This window comes from Megascapheus bottae, chromosome 16 (genome assembly GCF_031878675.1).
Source record: "Megascapheus bottae isolate mThoBot1 chromosome 16, mThoBot2.hap1, whole genome shotgun sequence".
Taxonomy (NCBI): domain Eukaryota; kingdom Metazoa; phylum Chordata; class Mammalia; order Rodentia; family Geomyidae; genus Megascapheus; species Megascapheus bottae.
The window spans coordinates 3,351,456-3,373,051 of NC_143524.1; the positions used below are offsets into that span (position 1 = coordinate 3,351,456).

General features: G+C 41.7%; 1 protein-coding gene across 12 annotated transcripts in view; it reads right to left on the reverse strand.

Moving 5' to 3' along the window:
• Positions 1 to 21,596, reverse strand: part of Ppp6r3 (protein phosphatase 6 regulatory subunit 3) — a 112,085-nt gene that overhangs the window by 57,039 nt on the left and 33,450 nt on the right. For all 12 annotated transcript variants that reach the window (XM_090347208.1, XM_090347207.1, XM_090347204.1 and 9 more), the window contains exons 3-4: positions 7,390 to 7,622; positions 2,100 to 2,286 (exon numbers count right to left, since the gene is read on the reverse strand). In XM_090347208.1, the coding sequence (XP_090203334.1) occupies positions 2,100 to 2,286; positions 7,390 to 7,616 (414 nt within the window). In that variant the 5' untranslated portion in view covers positions 7,617 to 7,622. The remainder of the gene's footprint in view (positions 1 to 2,099; positions 2,287 to 7,389; positions 7,623 to 21,596) is intronic.

Consider the following 21,596-nt stretch of genomic DNA (forward strand, 5'->3'; position numbering starts at 1 on the left):
GAACTTTGTGGCTACAATGTTGTGTGCCTTTCCTGATTTCTACTTGTATGGGCCTATGATCTATCACCACAACACCTTGCCACACCCTAGCAGGTTAGGGACTGAATAATTCAGTGCTACAGATCTGAAATCAAGACTTAGGTAAGTGAAAGGAATGGCTTCCTCTAGGATTTCAACTCAGACATAGCTATCAACAAAAGCCATAGGTCTTCTACCAACCTGCATGAAGATGTCTTACTGCCAGATATGCTGGAACCAGAACTGCTACACATTAGATAAAATTACATCACACACTGCTTCCTGGATCATAAAGCTAAATATTTTGACATAAACCTTTGGGAAATGGCATTGATACTCAAAACTGAATCCCAGTTTCTGAAAGGGTAATAGAGAGCAGGGAAAGGTCCATGTGATCATAACACTCTATGACTTATTGGTAGAAACATGGACCTTGAGCCTACAACTATAAACCTCAGCCAACGCGGTGTGCAATACCGAGGACCATAAGCCTGTACCAGAGAGCCCTCCCTGGTTAATTACATACAGTAAAACACAAATCTGGAAGGTTTCCTCATGTCTCAGTTTAAAAGCATCTTTAGTAGTAACGTCACTTAAGTCTCATTTTTTTTCTCACTGACTGCATTGCATATTTTCATGCACCATGAAACCCCTTTATTTACCCTCATAACCAATTTTTTACCCTCCTCTGCAGCTAAGAGAATTCTGTTTTCTAGAGAGGAAGATGGGTGAGGAGTAATGGGTGAGAGAACCTTCTTTTAATGTTCAACTGTCACATGAACTGCCATACATAATATATCAAGGACAGAGTCTAACAGAATCAGAGTCCAGAAAGTCTTACATACATATATTCTCCCACTGTATCATATGTAACTGAAAACCATGGCCTGTAGGTTTACAACTAATAGCACAGAACTGAGGAGAAAAAGTATGCTGAAATATAAGGTCTCCATAATGTCTGAGAACTAACTGGGGGCATCAAGGCTGCACTCTCCTCAAGTAGCCGGCAGTACTTTTATTTCTAAGCATAAAGTAAAAATGAGAGACAATGTGTGCGGCAGTTACCATGATTTAGGATTATTACAAAAAGGAAAGGAATCTTTTTCCCAACACGCTTAGGAAAGTTATCCTATATAATTATGATGTGGAAAGAACAATATCGTCTTTCTAAAATGAAACATGCCTTGGGATGGGACAGAACATACTGAGCCCAAAATAGTTCTAGTCGCTTCATGTGAGCTGACAGCAAGGACAAGTTGCTGGAGACTGCTTTCCAACATGCAGAATACCAGTTTGACTCGCCTGATTACAGTATATACTTGAGCATCGAGGCTCTATCTGTATTATTTCCATAAATAATAATCTGGAGTCCTTCATACCACTAGATATCTACTAGAAACAACAGTCCCTCTCAATTTTATTGTACACTGAAGTTTCTGGTTCTAAGGAGTAAGGACTTGAAATGTTAACAAATTCCCAGGTAACCCTAATGCACCTGGTCCATGGACACTTTGGGGAACTATACATATGAGATACTTGGGAATCAGCCTCCCATACTTGGTATTTAGAGCAAAGCAAAGCCAGTGTGGATGGTGGGTTAGTGCCAGAACACTGGGGTATGAATTGCTGTTGAACACTACTGAGCAACAACTACAGAGCTACACAGTAGTGAAGTATCTGAGTAGACAAGACAATCATCAGTTATACCTGTGGAAAAGTATTGGGGGAAACCCAGCAACATAGCTATAGCAATACCCACAACCCTGGGACCTCCTATAGACTCAACCACTGAAGTACACACACAGGCATTCAATAATCTCATGCTTCCAATCACTTGTCAAGGAGAGAAAAAAACAAAACAAAACAAAAAAACCCCAAGTGTGCTAACAAGTTAAGTGAACTCCAAGTCAATTAAAAAAATATGCCACTAAGGTATAAACCAGTGTCAAGTCACTCAGTGCTTGGAATGTTTAAAACTTCTATCAGTGAGACAAACTGAGAATATTACCATGATAACATTACTGGAAATCATCTCAGAAACAACTGGCCCTAACACTTACCATTTGAAAAACCATATTTACCTGTTCTGGTTTTCTGCTGATAAGAATACTTAGCACCTTGCTGAAGAAACTGGCAAGTAGTGGGTTCAAGGGGGAGTCATTTAGGAGGAAGCTATACAATTTCATTAGCAAGGACTCATCTTCTCCCAGTCTATCATTCATCTGGGAGACATCAGAAGTGAGCAACTCACAAGATATATTTGGATACCTAGAAGAACAGATATTATACCAACAAATTAATTACACAAAGTAAAACACAAATCAAGGTTTCCTATAATTTCATGAAAGCAACAACATCCATTTTGTCCAGTCTCTCAGCTAAAATAATTTTTCTACTTTGTCAAAAAAAAAATACTTTTTAACTAAGTTTTGGTAAGAATGCATTTCCCCTCCATAAAACTAGCATACCATTAGCCGCTGCATGGAAGAGGTGAGACCTTCTCAGTTCTCAAGGAGGGCAGAGATCTGGGTAAAAGCTGTAAGCACATAGCCTTCAGAAGCCTGCTCCCCACATGTAAGGGCTGATGGGTTCCAAGAAGGTGCACTGCACACAGCATCTAGAAATGGCTCTGGCGTGTTGCACATACCTGGGTCAGCCAGTGCTACTTTTAGATGGGCTGCAAGTGATATGACAACGTTGTTTTGATGACATTATCAAGTGTATAGTCTGTATTCTACCATGAGAACATATATCTAATATACTGAAGGAGATCAGGTCACTAGCCTTGTGCTTTCCAAGCCAGCCTTTCTCGATCTTCCAGGGATTACTGAAGACAGGAAACCATAGGGTCTCACTCTGTAAGATATGGGTCCGTACAAAGACAAGGCAGCATCTGCTCTCTGCACTCCTACCACTTTAGAAATACCTGCACCCCCTCAACTACTCCCTCCTCTGATTATCATTCACTAAAAAAGAGACAACAGATCCATCCTTTTGCTCTACTCTTGTTACTACAAATCAGTTCTATATCAACAGTCCCAATGAAGACTCCAGGAACAAGCAGACAACACTCTGACACAGTCCCTTCCTTGTCAGGTACTCTGAAGCTATAGCCACAGCTGTGTCATTAGGGGTGGCAAGCTCAAATGCTGACCAGAGCAGAAAGAAGACATAATAGCCCAAAGTGGATACATGACAAAAGAACTGTGGGCCAGAAGTCTGATACTCCTGGAAACTAAGTAGATGGCTGCTTAGTGTGAAATATCTGGCTTAAACAGCACTGGCAACAGAGAACGCCACAGCACCAAGAAGGTCTAGGGCTAGGCCAGAAGATTTCACAGAGTAAGATTACAAAATACAACAACAATCAAAAAACAAAATAAAACAAAAACCTTTGTATGAGGAAGAAAAAAAAGAAGAGACCTGGCAGAGGTGTGTATATGAAGATCACAATACCAAGGAGTTCTCTTCTGGAGGATTCTAGCTCAATTAAAGTCTTCCTCATTTGGTGTGACACAGGTGTTCATAAATTTACAGAAAGTAACCATAATGCCAGGGGAAATATTATGTAGTAGTTAAAGTAGCAGTTACTGGAGTTACAATTTGGGTTCAAACCTGCCCCCATCAATTACAAGCCGAATATCCTTGAGCAGGTTCTTAACCATTCTGTGTCCTTATCTTTAGAGTAGGTAACACATCCAAAATGCTCATAACTTGGGATAAGGTTGTGTTTGGTGAGTAACTACTGTATTCTTTTTTTCTTTTACTAACAGCCACAGTAATGTTGCTTTTGAGAGGCTTAGACACATTGCTTCAACCATCTCTTCATGAAAACAGTAAAGAAAGGTGAATAAGACCTAACCCTATGAGCAAAATGCAAAGGTGGACTCAATTCCATATAGACATGGGGCTCTTTATCGTTCCTTTCATCTAGTCAATGAAATGCATCATGAGGCTTGTGAATTGCATAGTTACAGTTCTGGGACAGGCAGGACTACTCTTCTCTTCTTAATATTCAATGTTTCTACAACACTGAAAGGTGTTCTTCCAACCCTAAGTAATACTTCCTGTGTATTCTTTCTGACCCCACTTGTACAGAGAAAACACGGGTTAGAGGAACCACACTGGTCACTGACCAGATTCAGCCCACCTTTGCCTGAGGTCATCCTGTACTTGTCAGCTGATTTGTAAAGTAGTACTAGATAGTATCCTCACTGCTACTACTTACTCTCTATTGTAGCTGTCTCACAGACACATTCACAGACCAAATAAATAAGAACATCCACTTATCTCCTGACTTTGCTTTCGGCCATTCTTGTTTCAACTCATTCTCTCTCCGCTTGTCTCCTCCCCCTCCTTCTCAGAGCAGCTCTACTCTAGAGTGGCCCTTGCTAGCTTGACCACATGACCCCTCATTCTTGTGGGCAATAGGCCTGACCCCATCTCTCTCTTCTCCCTGAAGTCTGACATTGGTGGCTTTTAAGCTGCATTCTCTCCTGACTCTTCTCCTGGGCCTGGCCATCGGTTGGACCCTATGAAACCCAGATCCAGCAACAAGCCTTTCTTCATCTGCCTCAGCTCCAAGCTGATTTTTGCCAGCCTCACAGCAGCATGGGGACCCCATGTACTTGGTGCCACTCCTTGTCTCCACCCAAAGCCAACCAGGTAGCTCAAACCTGACTGAAGCTACACACCTGACCTTACCCTTGTGTCTCCCCTCAAGTACCTGGCCAAATCCCAGAGTTTCCTCCAATTCACACTCAGCAGGTGACCCCTTCAGTTATAATTTCATCTAATGCATCTGGAAGCTAACCACTCTCCCCAGTCTGGTCACCAAGATCTTCTGCTGATCACTGCAGCCTCTGACTGACCTTCCTTCTTTTCCTCTCCCTCCCTTCCGCCCGCCCTTCCTTTCTTTTTCTTGGCTGTTTATGGGGCTTGAATCAGGCCCTGGGCTGTTACTATGCTTTTTTGCTCAAGGTTAGCACTTTACCACTTTGAGCCAAAGCACCACTTCCTGTTTTCTGCTGGTTCACTAGACATACTTTACTGCCGAGGCTGGCTTCATAACAAGATCCTCAGATCTCTTGAGTAGCTAGGATTACAAGGCATGAGTCAGCAGTGCCTGGCTCCCCTTCTATTATCTTCAGGACCTCAAAGCCCTGGAGTAGGCAGAGGACACATTGAAAAGTCAGCCAACATTACTCATTGCTCAAAACTCTTAGATGGTTTTTTGTTTCAAAGTGAAGCAAAGGTCCTATAGAGCCCACCAAACCCTCTTTGGCCTGTCTTCTGGGGCTGTTCTGGCCTCATTCCACTGTCCTTCTTCCTATGCATCTCAGTTTAAGGACAGACGCATGTAAGGGCTTCAGTATTTGCTGTTACATGCCAAGCCCCAGCATGGAACCCTACTACTGAACAGCTCTCACCACAGGTGGCTTTTCTTTTCTCTCTTGAGAGAAGATGGAAGGGGTACTACAATATGAACCAAGAACCTGGTGCTAGTTACACAGGGGCTCGGCTGCTGAGCCATACCTCTAACCCTGTGTATTTGCTGATTATTATTATTATTATTATTATTATTTTTGCCAGAACTGGGCTTGGGCTTAGGGCTTGAGCACTGTCCTTGGCCTTTCTCAAGGCTAGCACTCTACCACTTGAGCCTCAGCACCACTTCCAGCTTTTTGCTATGTATGTGGTACCAAGGAATCGAACCCGGGTCTTCGTGCATGCTAGGCAAGCACTCTACCACTAGCCAAACTCCCGGCCATGAGGGTACAATTTCTTTTCATAAAATAAGCACTTCACATACCTCTCTCACTAGGTAAAGAACTACTCACTTTATTTGCATGTGAAGAACCAGACCCAAGAAGGGAAGCTACTGGCCCAAATTCCCAGAGCATGTGCAAAGGAAGCACCATAATGCTTCTGTAAGGGCCTGATGGCAGACCTGTCCTCCTGGACTCATTCTGGGTGATATGCCCAGGTCAGATAGCACCCATACATGCTGGTTCACTGTGGAAGAAACAAAGTACTTCTCCTTTTTAGGGAATGAACCCAGAATTCTTTCATTTTTCTTTTGATCTCTGAGTGGAGGCTTTCACTTAATGGAAGATGTAAAATTTACCGGTTGGCAGAGAAAAAAAAAAAATGACATATGATCATCCAAGCTTCACGTAAGTTAAGGCATTAGTAAGGATTAACTCCCTGACTGGATAATTCTCCCCAGGAAAAGAAAGAGGACCAGAATAGGGAAGGAGGGGTAAAGGAAGCACCAGTAAAAGGCCATGGTTCTTCTACTCCATCAAGATGGTTTGGGGTACCAATTAGTATTTTTCCTAAAGGTGCTCTATTTTGGAGGGCCAGATGAGGAACAGTATTTTTTTCAGGGGAGGGGGATAGGTTGTGGAGCTTAACTCTGGGCCTGGACACTGTCACTGAGCTCTTTAGCAAAAGGCTAATGCTCTACCACTTGAGCCACAGCACCACTTCCAGTTTTCTGGTGGTTAAATGGAGATAAAGGTCTCAGGGATTTTCATGCTGGGCTGACTTTTAACTGTGACTTTCAGATCTCAGCCTCCTGATTAGCTAGAATTATAGGCGTGAACCACCAGTGCCCAGCTAGGGGGAAGAGTATTTGAAAAACTGGATATAGAGAAATAAACTAGTACCTTCATTTAAATGTACCTAATGTTAGGGTGACAATGTCTAAAAAGAAATAGTCATTACCTGACTTATGAAACAACCCCCCTCTATATCACGTTTATAACAATAAAAAGTTAACATATTTAATATTCAAAAAGGTTATCCATGGGTATGCATAAAAGATGTTATAAGTAATAGTTATAAATGCTCCTCACCCTATTATGTTGTTTTCTGTTATAAGCAGATTAAACTGGTGATAAACAGAAAAATCCATTATTGTTACTGTAGCACTTCCTGTTTAATATAGCTTTGCTAATTTCACCAAGATTTGTTTACTGGTTTTCAGAAGGTCTGATTTTTTTTGTTTCACCAATGCTCTCTTTACAACCCACACTCCAACTCAAGATCTGATGGGCAATTTGGGGCCATCACAAAACATCAGGCCTTCTACCTAACTTGAGTAGTCTTGCTATTTTAACAAGGTACTCATTAGTTAATAAAGCAAACCATCCATCCATTCATATTTGTGGCTGAAATTCAGATTCCTATGAACTGATAGGCTGAGTTCTCGACTGGACTCTGTACCCCACTGAATCTGTCACTCTTGGTCAGTTCAACATTCTGTCAATGGCTTCAGTGGCTCTAGGGGATTCATGGCCAGGACTCTATCATCTTTACCCCACTTAACTTTAGTCCCACCCTAAAGAGAAGATGGAATTTTCTTACTTGTATCTGATCTTTTCATCCATGTCTTGAGGTGGTTCTTCTATAATGAATGAGACTAAATCTTCGAGACATTCTGCTTTTAACAGAAACTCTATAAGTTTGCGGTTTTGAGCTTTACATTCTTGTAAAACATCTTCCTCATCCATTAACTCCTTCAGTGTTACATCTTCTCTTTCTAGAAGTGTGTCTATGTGGGATGATGAGTGAAGATCAAATTTCCAAAACATGCTGGTCTAAACAAAATGCAGAGAGTATTTCATATAATTTCAACTTTACATATTAATTTCCCATAATTTAAACTGCAGATCAATTTGGCTCACATAAAAGTAAAATAAGTTCCATCTTAAACCTATGAAATACTTTAATAGTTAACATTGCAGGCTTTTTTTATTTCTAAGAGACTGTTTTATTGTTTAAAAAATGTTAACAAAAGTATTCAAAGCTAAAATTAAGGATGATTTAAATTTGCCCAATTTACTTATACTTCACTAAAGAATTGCTGAAAGAAAAAAATACAGAAAATAACCCTTTACTGAAGTGTACAGAGCACATTCTTCATAAAATTTCTATCTTTAACAACTAATGAGGTCTATCTAGAACTCTTTGTAGAATACAATGGAAGTGAATGACCACTGCAAACTAGTTCTTTTAGATTTTTTGTTTTCAAAAGCCTGATACCTGTCTGTGCTTTTTTTTGGGGGGGGGGGGGAGGAGAAGGAGAAGGGTTGGTCGTGGGGCTTGAACTTTGGGCCTGGGTGCTGTCCCTGAGCTCTTCAGCTCAAGGCTAATGCTCTACCACTTGAGCCACAGTGCCACTTCCAGTTTTCTAGTGGTTAACTAGAAATAAAAGAGTCTAAATGACTTCTGTGCCTAGCATGGTTCTGAAATGTGATCCTCAGATCCCAGTCTCCGGATTAGCTAGGATTACCAGTGTGAACCACTGGCGCACAGCAAGCCTGTGCCACTCTTAATAAAGATATTTATAAACTGGAATCTAACATTGAAATTTAAAGGAAAAACAGAGTCTTCTAGGTTATTTCATTTGATAGTCAACTCTAAGGCAATCACCCCACAGTATGACATGTTTTTTTCCTCAATGTTATCTTCCTCACCTTCAACAAGTTACAGAGCTATAAAAGATACTTATGTTCCAAATGAAAATAAGTATGAATAGCAGGACCACAGTCTCATCTAAAGGCTGTCATAATGAGAGCATCTAAAAGACCATCTCTGACCAACCGGTGATAAGGTGACAGCATCAAGTATAAGTCCTCAGTAGGAACCCATCAAGCAGTCAAAGAGGCTTACTGCAGAATTCCTGAGCTAGAATGTGGTAAGATAGCGATGCCTTGTAATGCCCACTCAAAACAGCTTGACAGCCCAGTGTCTTGTTAGTGTTATCATCCACATGCTACTTAGTAAATCCCTGTGTTAAATGAAGGATGATGGGGAGCCTACGTAAAGCACACATTTTTACCATATGTTTAGCTAAATCCACCCATACTGGAAGACAGGGCAGAAATATACTCATAAACACCTGCCTCAAAATACGTTCCTTAGAAAAATGGAGATCATGGAAGACAATTTTTATTTATACAGCTAATCACATGATTAATCCAAGAAGAAGAAGAAGAAGAAGAAGAAGAAGAAGAAGAAGAAGAAGAAGAAGAAGAAGGCAACGACGACGACACAGCTGGAGGAGGAAGAGGAAGAGCAGCAGCAGCAGCAGCTATTGTTGCTAAGTATGGGTGGATCACAATTGTAATCCTAGCTATTCATGAGGCTGAAATCTGAGGATCAAGGTTCAAAGCCAGCCTGGGCAGGAAAAGCTATGAGACTCTCATCTCAATTAACTGCCAGAAAATCAGAAATGGTGCTGTGGCTCAAAGTGGCAAAGCATTTGTCTTGAGTGACAAAGCTCAGGGACAGCACCCATGCCCCAAGTTCAGGCCACACAACAAGGAAAGCAAATTTTAAGGAACTTCAAAAAAGCTCCTCTGTAAGTTTCAAATAGAATATTATGGGGCCAGGAGTTTGGCCTAGTGTAAGAGTGATTGTCTAGCATGCACGAGGACCCAGATTGTTTCCTTGGTACCATACACTTAGAAAAAGTCGGAAATGGTGCTGTGGCCCAAGCCTATAGCTCTAGCCTTGAAAAGCCCAAGGGCAGTGCTCAGGCCCTAAGCTCAAGCCCCAGGACTGGCAAGCAAGCAAGCAAGCGAGCAAGCAAGCAAACAGACGCCATCCTTAAAAATGTTGAAAAAAAAGATTATAATTCACTCTACTTAAGAAAACATTTTGATGCTCAGAATATGTTTATTATAAGCATTACAGCAAGGGGCCCAAGGCCCAAGACCTGCTGAGGAACAAGCAGCATCTACAGTTCACTTAATCCAGAGTTCCAAAGGCATCTCAACAGGAAGCCTGGTACCAGACTCACAGGGGTAGGTAAGGCTCTCTCCTCTTCATGACTAGATTGATAATTTTATATACATGACATCAAAAAACATGCCAGATAGGGGCCAGGAGTTTGGCCTAGTAGTAGAATGCTTGCCTAGCATGCACGAAGACCGGGGTTCGATTCCTCAGTACCACATATATAGAAAAAAAGCCGGAAGTGGTGCTGAGGCTCAAGTGGTAGAGTTCTAGCCTTGAGAAAGTCCAAGGACAGTGCTCAGGCCCTGAGTTCAAGCCTAGGACTGGCAAAAAAAAAAAAAAAAAAAGCGCCAGATAAACATAACTCACAACACGAACAGTAACAACCATACTAGCAGGCAAGATCTCTGCCCAAGGTGAGAAGGAGGGCACTCTGAGGCCAACCTGGCCAACAACCTGAAGGCCTGCACTAACTAGTGAGGTGAGCAGCAACTGGATTCGAACACAATTACTGAGCTAGTACTTTCTAGAAGAAAACCATTTTGAGGGGAAGGTCAGTAGCAGTAAGACAAAACATAATGCTAAAAAATAAATCCAATGGAGGGAATGGGGGACAGTTGGTTTCCACTCCTATGAAGAGGAAGAAGTCCTCCCTTATGGGTACACAAAATAACACTGTCAAGTGCTTTCTACAATATTTCTGCTAGAGTAACACAGCTTCTTATTAACAAATTCTTTTTTTTTAATCATCATATTGCTGGGCATGGTGGCTCACACCTGTAATCCTAGCTACTTGGGAGGCTCAGATCTGAGGATCAAGGTTCAAAGCCAGCCCGGGCACTAAAGTCCATGAGACTCTCATCTCCAATTAACCTCTAGAAAACAGGAAGCAGGGCTTGGCTCAAGAGTAGGGTGGTAGCCTTGAGCTGAAGAGCTCAGGGCCCAGGCCAAGTTCAAGCCCCATGACCCCCCCCCCCAAAAAAAAAAGATGAAAAACAAGATGAGTGGAAGGGGGTTGGGAAAAACATGGGAAGAGGGAACAAGTTCAGTAAGTAATATACTCACTAGCTGATGAATGTAACTGCAACCCCTCTGTATATCACCCTAACAATAAAATAAAATTAAAAAGCAACAATAACAACACTAGGTCAGAGCAAATATTTATTTTTCATAATCCCATACAAAGGCAAAACAATGAAAAAAACCTATTAAAACTCTCCCCCCCACCCTTGTCTCTCTCTGGTGGAGTATGTCGTTAATCTCAGAATTCAGGAGGCTGAGCCAGAAGAATGTTAAGTTTAAAGCTAGCATGCACTGCAGCGAGACCCTGTCTCAAAACAAAAAGATTAAATAAAGCCCAATCAAATCTGAAATTAAATGACAATCAGAGTTTAACTTGGAGTTGTGAGTCGTGCTAAATTTTACCTAATTCAAGTAAAAACTGCAAAGATCTCAGCCTTACGAAGGAAATTCATTAAACACAAGACTAATCATCAATCATAAAGAACAGGAGTTGGCAAACATCTAATCCAACCCACACAGGTTGCCTGTCAAGAAGGGTTAAAACGGGGCCAGGATGGTGGTCTAGTGGTAGAGTGCTTGCCTAGCATGCACCAAGACCTGGGTTGAATTCCTCAGTACCACATACACAGAAAAAAATCAAAAGTGATGTTGTGGTAAAGCCCTAGCCTTGAGAAAGCCCAAGGACAGTGCAAAGACTCTAAGTGAAAGCCTCAGGACTGAGGGGGAAAAATTGTTAAAACAGCCGGGTGCGCTGGCTCATTCCTGAAACCCTAGCTACTCAGGAGGTTAAGATCTGAGGATTGCAGTTCAAAGCCAGCTGTGGCACTAAAGTCCATGAGACTCTTATCTCCAATTAACCACCAGAAAACTGGAAATGGCCCCGTGGCTCAAGGGTTAGGGCAGTAGCGCTGAGCTGAAGAGCTCAGGGACAGGGTCCAGGCCCAGAGCTCAAATCCCACAACCAACCGAAGAAACGGGGAGGGGGGGGGGAGTTAAACTGGGAAAGAGCAAGGAGAAGGAGTGACATTGTCCAAAAGAAATGGACTCATTACCTGACTTATGTATCTCTAACCCCTATGTATATTACCTTTATAATAATTTTTAAAAATGGGGAAAAAGAACAATTAAGACATCTAAAGCTTTGTGGTTTTTTTTTTTCTTTTGAAAGGAAAGAATAAACCATCTGTGGCCCAGAAGCCTGTAAATATTTACTACCTGGTTCTTTTCATGTTCCTTGCTCCAGAGGAACTACATGCCTACTAATACTTGCTTTCAGCCATCTTCTATTACCACCACACACACCGCCATCCTCTGCATTAGTGCAGCTGTGCTAGCTCTCTCTAGTTAGCTAGCTCTTTCTCTTCTCCCCTCCTGAGTATCACCCCAGGCAAGGTCCCCACCTTCCTAGGTAAGTAGGAATAGCCAAATATTTAAGATTTCTCCAATATGTCACAAGCCACAAAGCCCCCAAAGAATGGTAGAGCAGCTGGCAGCTCACGCCTGTAATCTCAGCTACTCAGGAGGCTGAGATCTGAGGATCAAGGTTCAAAGCCAGCCCAGGCACAAAAGTACTTGAGGCTCTTCTCTCCAACTAACCTCTAGAAAACAGGAAGTAGGGCTTGGCTCAAGAGTAGGGTGGTAGCCTTGAGCTGAAGAACTCAGGGACAGCACCCAGGCAGGCCAAGTTCAAGCCCCATGACCCACCCCAAAAAAAAAAAAAACCCAAAACAAAAAAAAAACCCCAATGGTAGAAGCAAGCTGAGCCCAGTAGCTCATGCCTGTAATCCTAGCTACTAAGGAGGCTAAGATCTGAGGATTGCGATTCAAAGCCAGCTAGGGTACTAAAGACTCAGCCACTCTTATCTCCAATTAACCATTGAAAACTGGAAGAGGCGAAGAGGTGCTGTAACTCAAGGACAACGCCCAGGCCCAGAGTCCAAGCCTCAGGATCGACCAAAGAAAGAATAAAAAAAAAGAGGGAAGAATGGTAGAGCAAGGCTAGAAATGTAGCTTCATGGTAGAGTGCTTGCCTAACATGTATGAAGTCCTGGGTTCCATCCCACAGTACCACATAAACACAAAAAGGCAGAAGTGGTACTATGGCTCAAGTGGTAGAGGGTTAGCCTTGAGCAAACAAGTTCAAGGACAGCACCTAGGCTCAGAATTCAAGCCCCAGGACTGACCATCCCCTGCCTCTCCCCCACAAAAACAAGGTAGAGCAAAGGTAGTCATCCTCACACAGTGGCAGTCCAGAAACCGGAGCACTAGCTCAGGCTGCTAGAATAAGCTCAAGGCAATCTGTCAGCATCTACTTGGGCTGTGTTACCCAGCTATCTAATGACCCAGGTCCTCCATATCTCCTGCCCATAACCCTGGGCTTCATTACTTACCTAAAACACAAGCTAAACAGAAGAGAAAAGTAATATGACTTTAATTCCTTTTGTTTCCCACTATCCTGAGTTAGAGTAACATGTTTTTCAAAACAGAACATTTCCATGGGAATTTCTTTCATATTATGAATATGGGAATTTCTTTCGTATTATGAATACCTCCAACTGAAAAATCAAACTTTAAGCAAAGAAGACTTCAGCAGATATTATGTACTGTATTTCAAAGTGTAGCAAACTGACTAGAAACACATGGCACTGGTAAATTAGTTACACTAGGCTTAACCCATGTTTCTATTTGTTCCCTCTGAAGTAGAAAGAAGCTAAACATAAAATAATAATTACAAAGTTCAACTGCCAGGCCTGAGGTAAAGCAGAGTGGTTAAAAATGCTGACTAATCGGATTAGCAGAAAAACTAGCATCAGAACAACTCACTGTTAGTAAACATAAATTTACTTTAAAATTCACCCTCAACTATAGTTAAGTAAGCAGTTAGGGATAACGACCTTCCATCAATCTTTCTGGACTTCTTTTATAAAAAGAAAATTAAAGGAGTTTAAAGTTGCCATTTTTCCTACCCAGAAGGGCTAGAGATACAATGAGTAGGTTTCTAGGGAGCCTCCGCTCACATGATGCCAGAGAAGGCAATCTCGGTTATTCCCAACTTTTCTTGTTACATACATAAAACTGGACCAAATGGTTGAGTAAATTCTATTCTTCTCAGACTAAAGCTTTAATTGAAGACTTACTGATAGCTGGGTACAGTAGCTCAAGCCTGTAATCCTAGCTACTCAGGAGGCTGAGATCTGAGGATTGCAGTGCAAAGCCAACTGAGGCACTAAAGTCCATGAGACTCTTATTTTTTAATTAATCACTAGAAAATGGGCTGTGGCTCAAGGGGGGTAGGGTGGTAGCCTTGAGCTGAAGAGCTCAGGGACAGTGCCTAGGCTTAGACTTCAAACCCCAGGACCCACCAAAAAAAAAAAAAATTCACTGAAATTATTACAATACTTTAATAACGAATCTTTCTGGTATGAAACCTGGGGCATGGTCACTTTACTTCAAAGCATTCAAGCATTAAGTGTCTGACAATAGCACAGTATGTGGATAAATCACTCGCAAGAGCATTGTTCCACTTGCATTACTTGCCAAGGCACTGCTCAGAGAATGCAAGCACACACCAGGGCCTAAAGGTTATTTATGAAAACTACCTACAACCACTTGCATTCATCAAATAAATAACATTTTCCCCCAGAACACTTGTATTACTATTAATTACCAATATACCTGGATACTGCCACCAGCTCAATCACGAGCACACCCTGAGAGGCCTGGAATGGGTCATGCTATTCCTCTAGACTTCAATATTATGAGTTAACTGGCTGTGTTCATTTGGTGAGCAGATGGAACCTACAGGTACCTAGCAAACAAAAGCTACTACTATGCAATAAATATGTCTGACAACACAACCAGGATCCTTTATTAATTTTGGGGGAAGTACTGGGGATTTGAACTTGGGACTTTTTTACTAGGCAGGCACTCATTTGTAAATGACTTATAACTGAACTATAACTCTAGCAATTGAGCAGCATGGGCAGAGATTTTGATTTGGAAAACAGAGCTTTGTCCTGAGATTCTGCATTGCCAACAAATTCCCCGATGCTTCTCATACTATTTGAAACCACTGTTGCTTGGTCATAACTCACAAAGAGCTAGGCACTAGTAGCTCATGCCTGCACCATTAGCTATATGCAGAAAGCTAAGTTCTGAGGGTCATGTTTTGAAGCCAGTCAGAAAAAAAATCTGTAAGACTCTTACCTCTAATTAATCAAGAAAAAGCTAGAAATGGAATTGTAGTTCAAGTGGTAGAGCAAATAATTCACAAAGAAACAACTGAGGACCATTTTAGCCAATGTTTTCACAAATTGCAGTAAGTATATTTACATGATTATATAACCAGGAAAAAATGTGCTAATACAAATTATTTATTCCAGAAACTCCCTCAGGACTAACTGATACAAAGTTTCTTTCCGACAAGATACAAGCATAGCATACTATATTACTCTCCAAAAGGAACTCAGGAAAAATAAAGATACCTTAAGTACAAAAAAAAAGATAAACTGTTAGATTCTGTCAGAACTTTAAAGAACCAACAACACTATTCCTCATACTTTTTCCACTAGATAGAAAAAAATGTATTCAAAGGTAGTGTTATACCCATCCCCAAACCAGACAGGAACAAGTCACTTTGATGAAACATGATGCAGTAATTCCCAATAAAATGTTGCACACAGTAAAAAAGATCATATGCTGATTAAATTAGTTTCATCTTAGGTATTCAAGGATGGCTAAATGTATGGAAATCAATAGATGGAATGTAGCATGTTACAGAATGAAGGACAAAAATCCCATGACTATCCTGATTGACACAGAAAAGGCCTTTGGCAAAAATTAACATCCTTTTTATGAAGAAACTAGGAATAGAAGCAATGAATCTGAGCATGATAAAGGCTATATGACAAGTTACAGTTAACATATTAAGCAGGGAGAAACTGAAATCATTTCCCCTAGAGTAAGAAATAAGACAATAGTGTCCACTCTGAGCAGTCATACTAAATCCAGCATTGGAACTCCTACCAGAGCAATTCGACAACTAGCATGATTCAAAAGGGGAAGAAAGAAATCAAATTATCAGCCAGGCACAGTGGCTCACGCCTGTAATCCTAAGCTATTCAGGAGGATGAGATCAAAGGATCACAGTTCAAAGCCAGCCTGAACATTAAAAGTCTGTGAGACTCTTATCTCCAATTAATCACCAGAAAACCAAGTGGCATTGTGGCTCAAGGGGTAGGGTGGTAGATTTGAGCTGAAGAGCTCAGGGACAACGCCCAGGCCAGAGACAGAGAGAGACAGACAGAGAGACAGAGAGAGAGACAGAGAGAGAGAGAGGGGGGGGGGGGGGAAGGAGTCAGACTATCCTTACTGGCAGGAGACTTGATTGATCTTACATGATCCCAAAGATTCCCAATATGTAGATCTAGTAAGTTTTAGATACATGGCAAGATTCAAAAGATACAAACCCAGCGGGCACACACAAAGTAAGTAGCTTTTCTATGTACCAACAATGATAAGGCTGAAAAAGAAATAAGGAAAACAATTCAACAGCCTCACAAACAATAAAACAGCTAGGCTCCAGTAGCACATGCCTGCAATCTTAGCTACTCAGAAGGCTGAGATCTAAGGATTCTGTTCAAAGCCAGCCCAGGTAACAAAGTCCATGAGACTAATTTCTAATTAACCACCAAAAAGCCAGAAGTGGAACGGTGGCTCAAGTAGCAGATCACTAACCTTCAGCAAAAAAGAGGAACAGTGCCTATGCTCTAAGCCCCATAACCAACAACAACAAAAAAAGGAGGTGGATGGGGAACCCTGAGAATGTAACTCAAAAGTGCAATAAATGTAAGAAATACCTAGTTCCTTCCAACAGGTTGGGAAACAAGACACCTAGTTAAATGTGAAGGGCGGAGAACTGGATTCAGAACTTATCCTAGAAAACCCTGAGTCCAGGTTGGGAGTTTGGCCTAGTGGTAGAGTGCTTGCCTAGCATGTAGGAAGATCAGGGTTCAATTCCTCGGTTTCACATACATACAAAAAGAAGCTCAAAGTGGTGCTGAGGCTCAAGTGATAGAGTTTTAGACTTGAGAAAGTCCAAGGACAGTGTTCAGGCACTGAGCTCCAGCCCAGGACTGGCCAAAAACAAACAAACAAACAAACAAACAAAAAACCCCGAGTCCTTGTGTTCTCTTTACATCCCCAACAACTTGCTCATTTCCACGCAGCATATACAGTTACACCAGAGCTCTCATGGGATCACAAGCAGACATAACAGGCAGTACTGAGAAAACTGAGCTGCCAAAGGGTTCTCCTCACTGGTTCAAGCAGTGGAGATAACTAAGTTCACAACTACTGCTCGGGTGATTTATGTGTACAGGAAACACAGTGAGTAGTGCCTGACAAAATCCAAATGTGGAAGTTCAAGAAGAATTTGGTGAAGCACTAACTGTGATGACATTATGAAGGGGACAGGAAGGAAAGTATCTATAAATAGCAGAATACAGAGTTACAGTTACTGGGAGGGAGGAAATCTCAGTGTTGCTAATGATAAACTTTTCCCCTAACACCATAGTTTGGTGTCCATAGAAACACTATAATTTTTACGGGAGATAGCAACAAGAACACAGAAAAAAACAGGATTGCTTTCAAATCTTGTTCTTGACAGGTTACAGTGGCTCACATTTATAAGTGTAGCTATTCAGGAGACTGAAACCTAAGGATTGAGGTTTAAAACCAGCCAGGGCAGAAAAGTTCACAAGTCTTATCTCTAATTAACCGGGGGAGGAGCCAAAAGTGGAACTCCAGTGGTTGAACACTAGCCTTAAGCTACACACTAGTGTGGGCACACTTTTTTTCTTTTCCTTGGCAGTTTTAGACTGAACTCAAAAGACTTTAGGCTCACTTGCTTTGCTCCCTTGGTTTTCTTGGGGCCAGGAGTTTGGTCTAGTGGTTGAGTGCTTGCCTAACATTATGAAGACCTGGGTTGGAGTCCTTGGTATCACATACTGTATCACAGTGACAGTATCATACCTCACTGTCTCCCAGTTTTTCCCCACATCTCCACCCACAAGTCGTATAGTTCATTTTCAACATATTATCCAGCAAGTACCACTGCTCACCCTTTATCCCTCCACTTCTGGACAACCTGGCTTTTTGCTGGTTATTTTGGAAACAAAGTCTCACAGACTTTCCCTCCCCCACCCCCAGGCTAGCTTTTGAACCACAAATCTCTGGACCCTGAATAGGTAGAATTACAGGCATGAGTCACTGGCATGAGTGACATTGTTTTGTTGTTACCGCTTGTTATTGGCACCATAGATTAGGCTTCCCCAAACACCTCTTCCTGTTCCAGAGTGCTAGGATTGGAGAGAATAGGTATTACCACCACACAGCCAATCTAGAATGGCAAAAGGAAAGTTTCCAGTTTACCAGTGTGGCTTCCCTTAGGGCCTACCATCCTAATGAATAGTGAGAAAGACCTTTTTGGGCACAGGTGAGATTCAGTGGGGGATTAACTAATTCTAGACAATAGGATTTTCTGGAAAGTAAATTTGGAAAAACTTATTCACATTTCTCAGGGAAGAATGTTATTTCACTAAATGCTTTAAAAAAAAAATCCATCCTGGGCCGGGAGTTTGGCCTAGTGGTTAAAGTGCTTGCCTAGCATGCATGAAGACCCGGGTTCGATTCCTCCGTACCACATACAGAGAAAAAAGCCGGAAGTGGTGCTGAGACTCAAGTAGTAGAGCTCTAACCTTGAGAAAGTCCAAGGACAGTGCTCAGGCCCTGAGCTCAAAGCCCAGGACTGGCAAAAAAAAAAAAAAAAAAAAAAAAAATCCATCCTAGCTATTCAGGAGGCTGAGGTCTGGAGGATCATGGCCCAAAGTCAGCCTGGCACAAAAGTTCTGTGACTCTTCTCTACAATTAACCACCAGAAAACCAGAAGTTGTGCTGTGGCTCAAGTGGTAGAGCGCTAGCCTTGAAAATGCCCAAGGACAGTGCTCAGGCCCTGAGTTCAAGCCCCAGGACTGGCAAAAAAAAAAGGGGGGGGTGAGGAACTACAGCAGCTACTGAGAAGTTCAAAGCATCAGCCCCGAGTCCTGCAGGAGCTGCCAGGTAGCTACTGTCTGAAAAACTTTTGAAAAGTACTTCAGATATTTAAGATAATTAACCAAATTACACATTAACTTTTATCAAAAAGTTATCTTTCAAGTATTTCAAAATGTGGAGGATAAGCCGGGCTGGTAGTTCAAGGGCTGGTAGTTTACGCCTGTAATCCTAGCTACTCAGGAGGCTGAGATCTGAGGATCAAGGTACAAAGGACCTGAGACTCTAATCTCCAGTTAACCTCTAGAAAATGGGAAGTGGTGTTGTGGCTCAAGGGGTAGGGTGATAGCCTTGAGCTGAAGAACTCAGGGACAATGTCCAGGCCCAAAGTCCAAGCCTCACAACCGTCCAAAAAAACCAAACCAAACCCAAAAAAAAGGCTAAAACCTCTTTTTCTTCATCACAAGTAGAAGTAGAGTAGAAGAAGACCTATTACTTAAAAATGTCAAAGTGAAAATAGATGAAGGTGGCAGAAGCAGATTCACTTCAGCCAGTCAGGGATAGAGACAGGATAGAGGACTATTATGTCATGTTACAGATCTGTTACAATGTACGACTTTAGCTTTCTATGCATAATCTTCATAAAGTAACCATGGGCAGAATATTTGCAAAGCAGTTGAAGAGAGACTATCTAAAGACTGTTATGACATGCTACACACCAATATGGTAAAATATGCAGAGAACCAACAAAAGAGCTGTAACAAAATTACAAGAGAACTAAAAGAGGCTTAGTTGGACAAGTAAAACTTTGCATTAAAAAAAAAAAATTGGGGGGCCGGGAGTTTGGCCTAGTGGTTAAGGTGCTTGCCTAGCATGCATGAGGACCCGGGTTCGATTCCTCGGTACCACATACATAGAAAAAAGCCGGAAGTGGTGCTGAGGCTCAAGTGGTAGAGCTCTAGCCTTGAGAAAGTCCAAGGACAGTGCTCAGGCCCTGAGCTCAAGCCCAGGACTGGCAAAAAAAAAAAAAAAAAAAAAAAAAATTGGGGGGAGGGTGGGAAGGACACCAGTGGCTCACACCTGTAATCCTACCTACTCAGGAGACTGAAATCTAAGGATCACAGTTCAAAGCCAGCTCGGGCACAAAAGTCCACAAGATTCTTATCTCCAATCAACCACCAGAAATCCCGAAGTGGCTCTGTGGCTCAAGTGGTAGAATGCTAGCCTTGAGATGAAGAGTTTAGGGCCAACGCTCAGACCCAGAGTTCAAGCCCCACAACAGACTAAAAAAGAAAAGATAACAACAAAAAGATCTGGACACCAGTGGCTCACATCTGTAATCCTAGTTATTCAGAAAGCTGATATCTGAGGATCACAATTCAAAGCCAGCCCAAGAAAAGTCTGTGAAACTCTATCTTCAATAAGCTGCTCAGAAAAAGCTGGAAGTGGCACTGTGACTCAAGTGGTAGAGTGCTAGCCTTGAGCACAAAGAGGCTCAGAGATAGCACTTAGGCCCTGAGTTCAAGCCCCAGGACCAGCAAACAAACAAAAGTAAGGCATTTAAAGACCCGGGTTCAATTCCTCAGTACCACATACACAGAAAAAGCCGGAAATGGTGCTGTGGGTCAAGGGGTAGAGCTCTATCCTTGAAAAACCTCTAGGACAGTGCCTACGCCCCGAGGTCTAGCCACAGGACTGCCCCCCCCCAAAAAAAACAAAAACAAAATAAAACAAAAAACCCACTCAATTTGAATCTTATTCTTGTTCTCACACCCTGTACAGACTTTTTCCTTTTCTTTTACAAATAACTTAACATCCTTTCTTTGCCTGCAAAACCTAAAAGTTTTGCTACCTGAGCCTTTGCAATGTAAGTTTAGTCTCCAATGTGGTTCCATTCTGGGAATCCTTAACCTCTGGGCACTTATTTAAGGACTCCAGAAAGCATTTGAATAACTTTTTTTTTTTTTTTTAAGTTCTCTTATCCTAGAATGTCAACAGCATGACGACAAATGGAAATGAGCAAGAGAAAAAAACAATAAAAACCAACAAAGCTAAGGCCCTTTGTCAGCAAAGGAAAAAAATTGAGGCAACAAGACAAATACAAAGTTTAAATTACCATGCAAAGTGCCTCTAAATTTTTAGATCCTACCATCAAACCATTAGTGATTCCCATTATTTAGAAAGTACTGGCAATATAAAGTAGAATTCAAAACTCCCTGCTCACAAAATACTTCACATCTAATAAAAGAGGAAAATTAAGACTACCATGTTTAATGAGAAACTATGGCTTTTCATAAAGGTCCTCCAACAATCCAGAAAATCTAAACAAGAAAGAATTTGACATAAAGGGGAGAGCTGGGTGTAAATAGATCATGAAGGTAATCTTAGCACTTGGGAGGCTGAAATACACAAAATCTCAGTTTGAGGCCAGACCAAACAGAAAAACTGGTGAGACTCCTTCTCAACCCATAGCTGGGTATAATGATGCAAGCCTGCTAGCCTAGCTGTAAGTGGGAAGATAACATCATGGTTCAGAGGCATGTGTTTGGTCAGGAAACCTAGACCTTATCTCAAAAGTAACTAAAATTATGTTAAGTAAGGTAGGCTCAGAAACAAATGGTACATGATTTCTCTCCTATGTGGAAGTTAATCTAAACTACAAACATACATGATGACAAATACAGGGGTTTATGCATATACACACAAACCAAAAGATGGAATATTTAGGGGAAGAATCCAGTGGTGCATCTCCTCTGAAC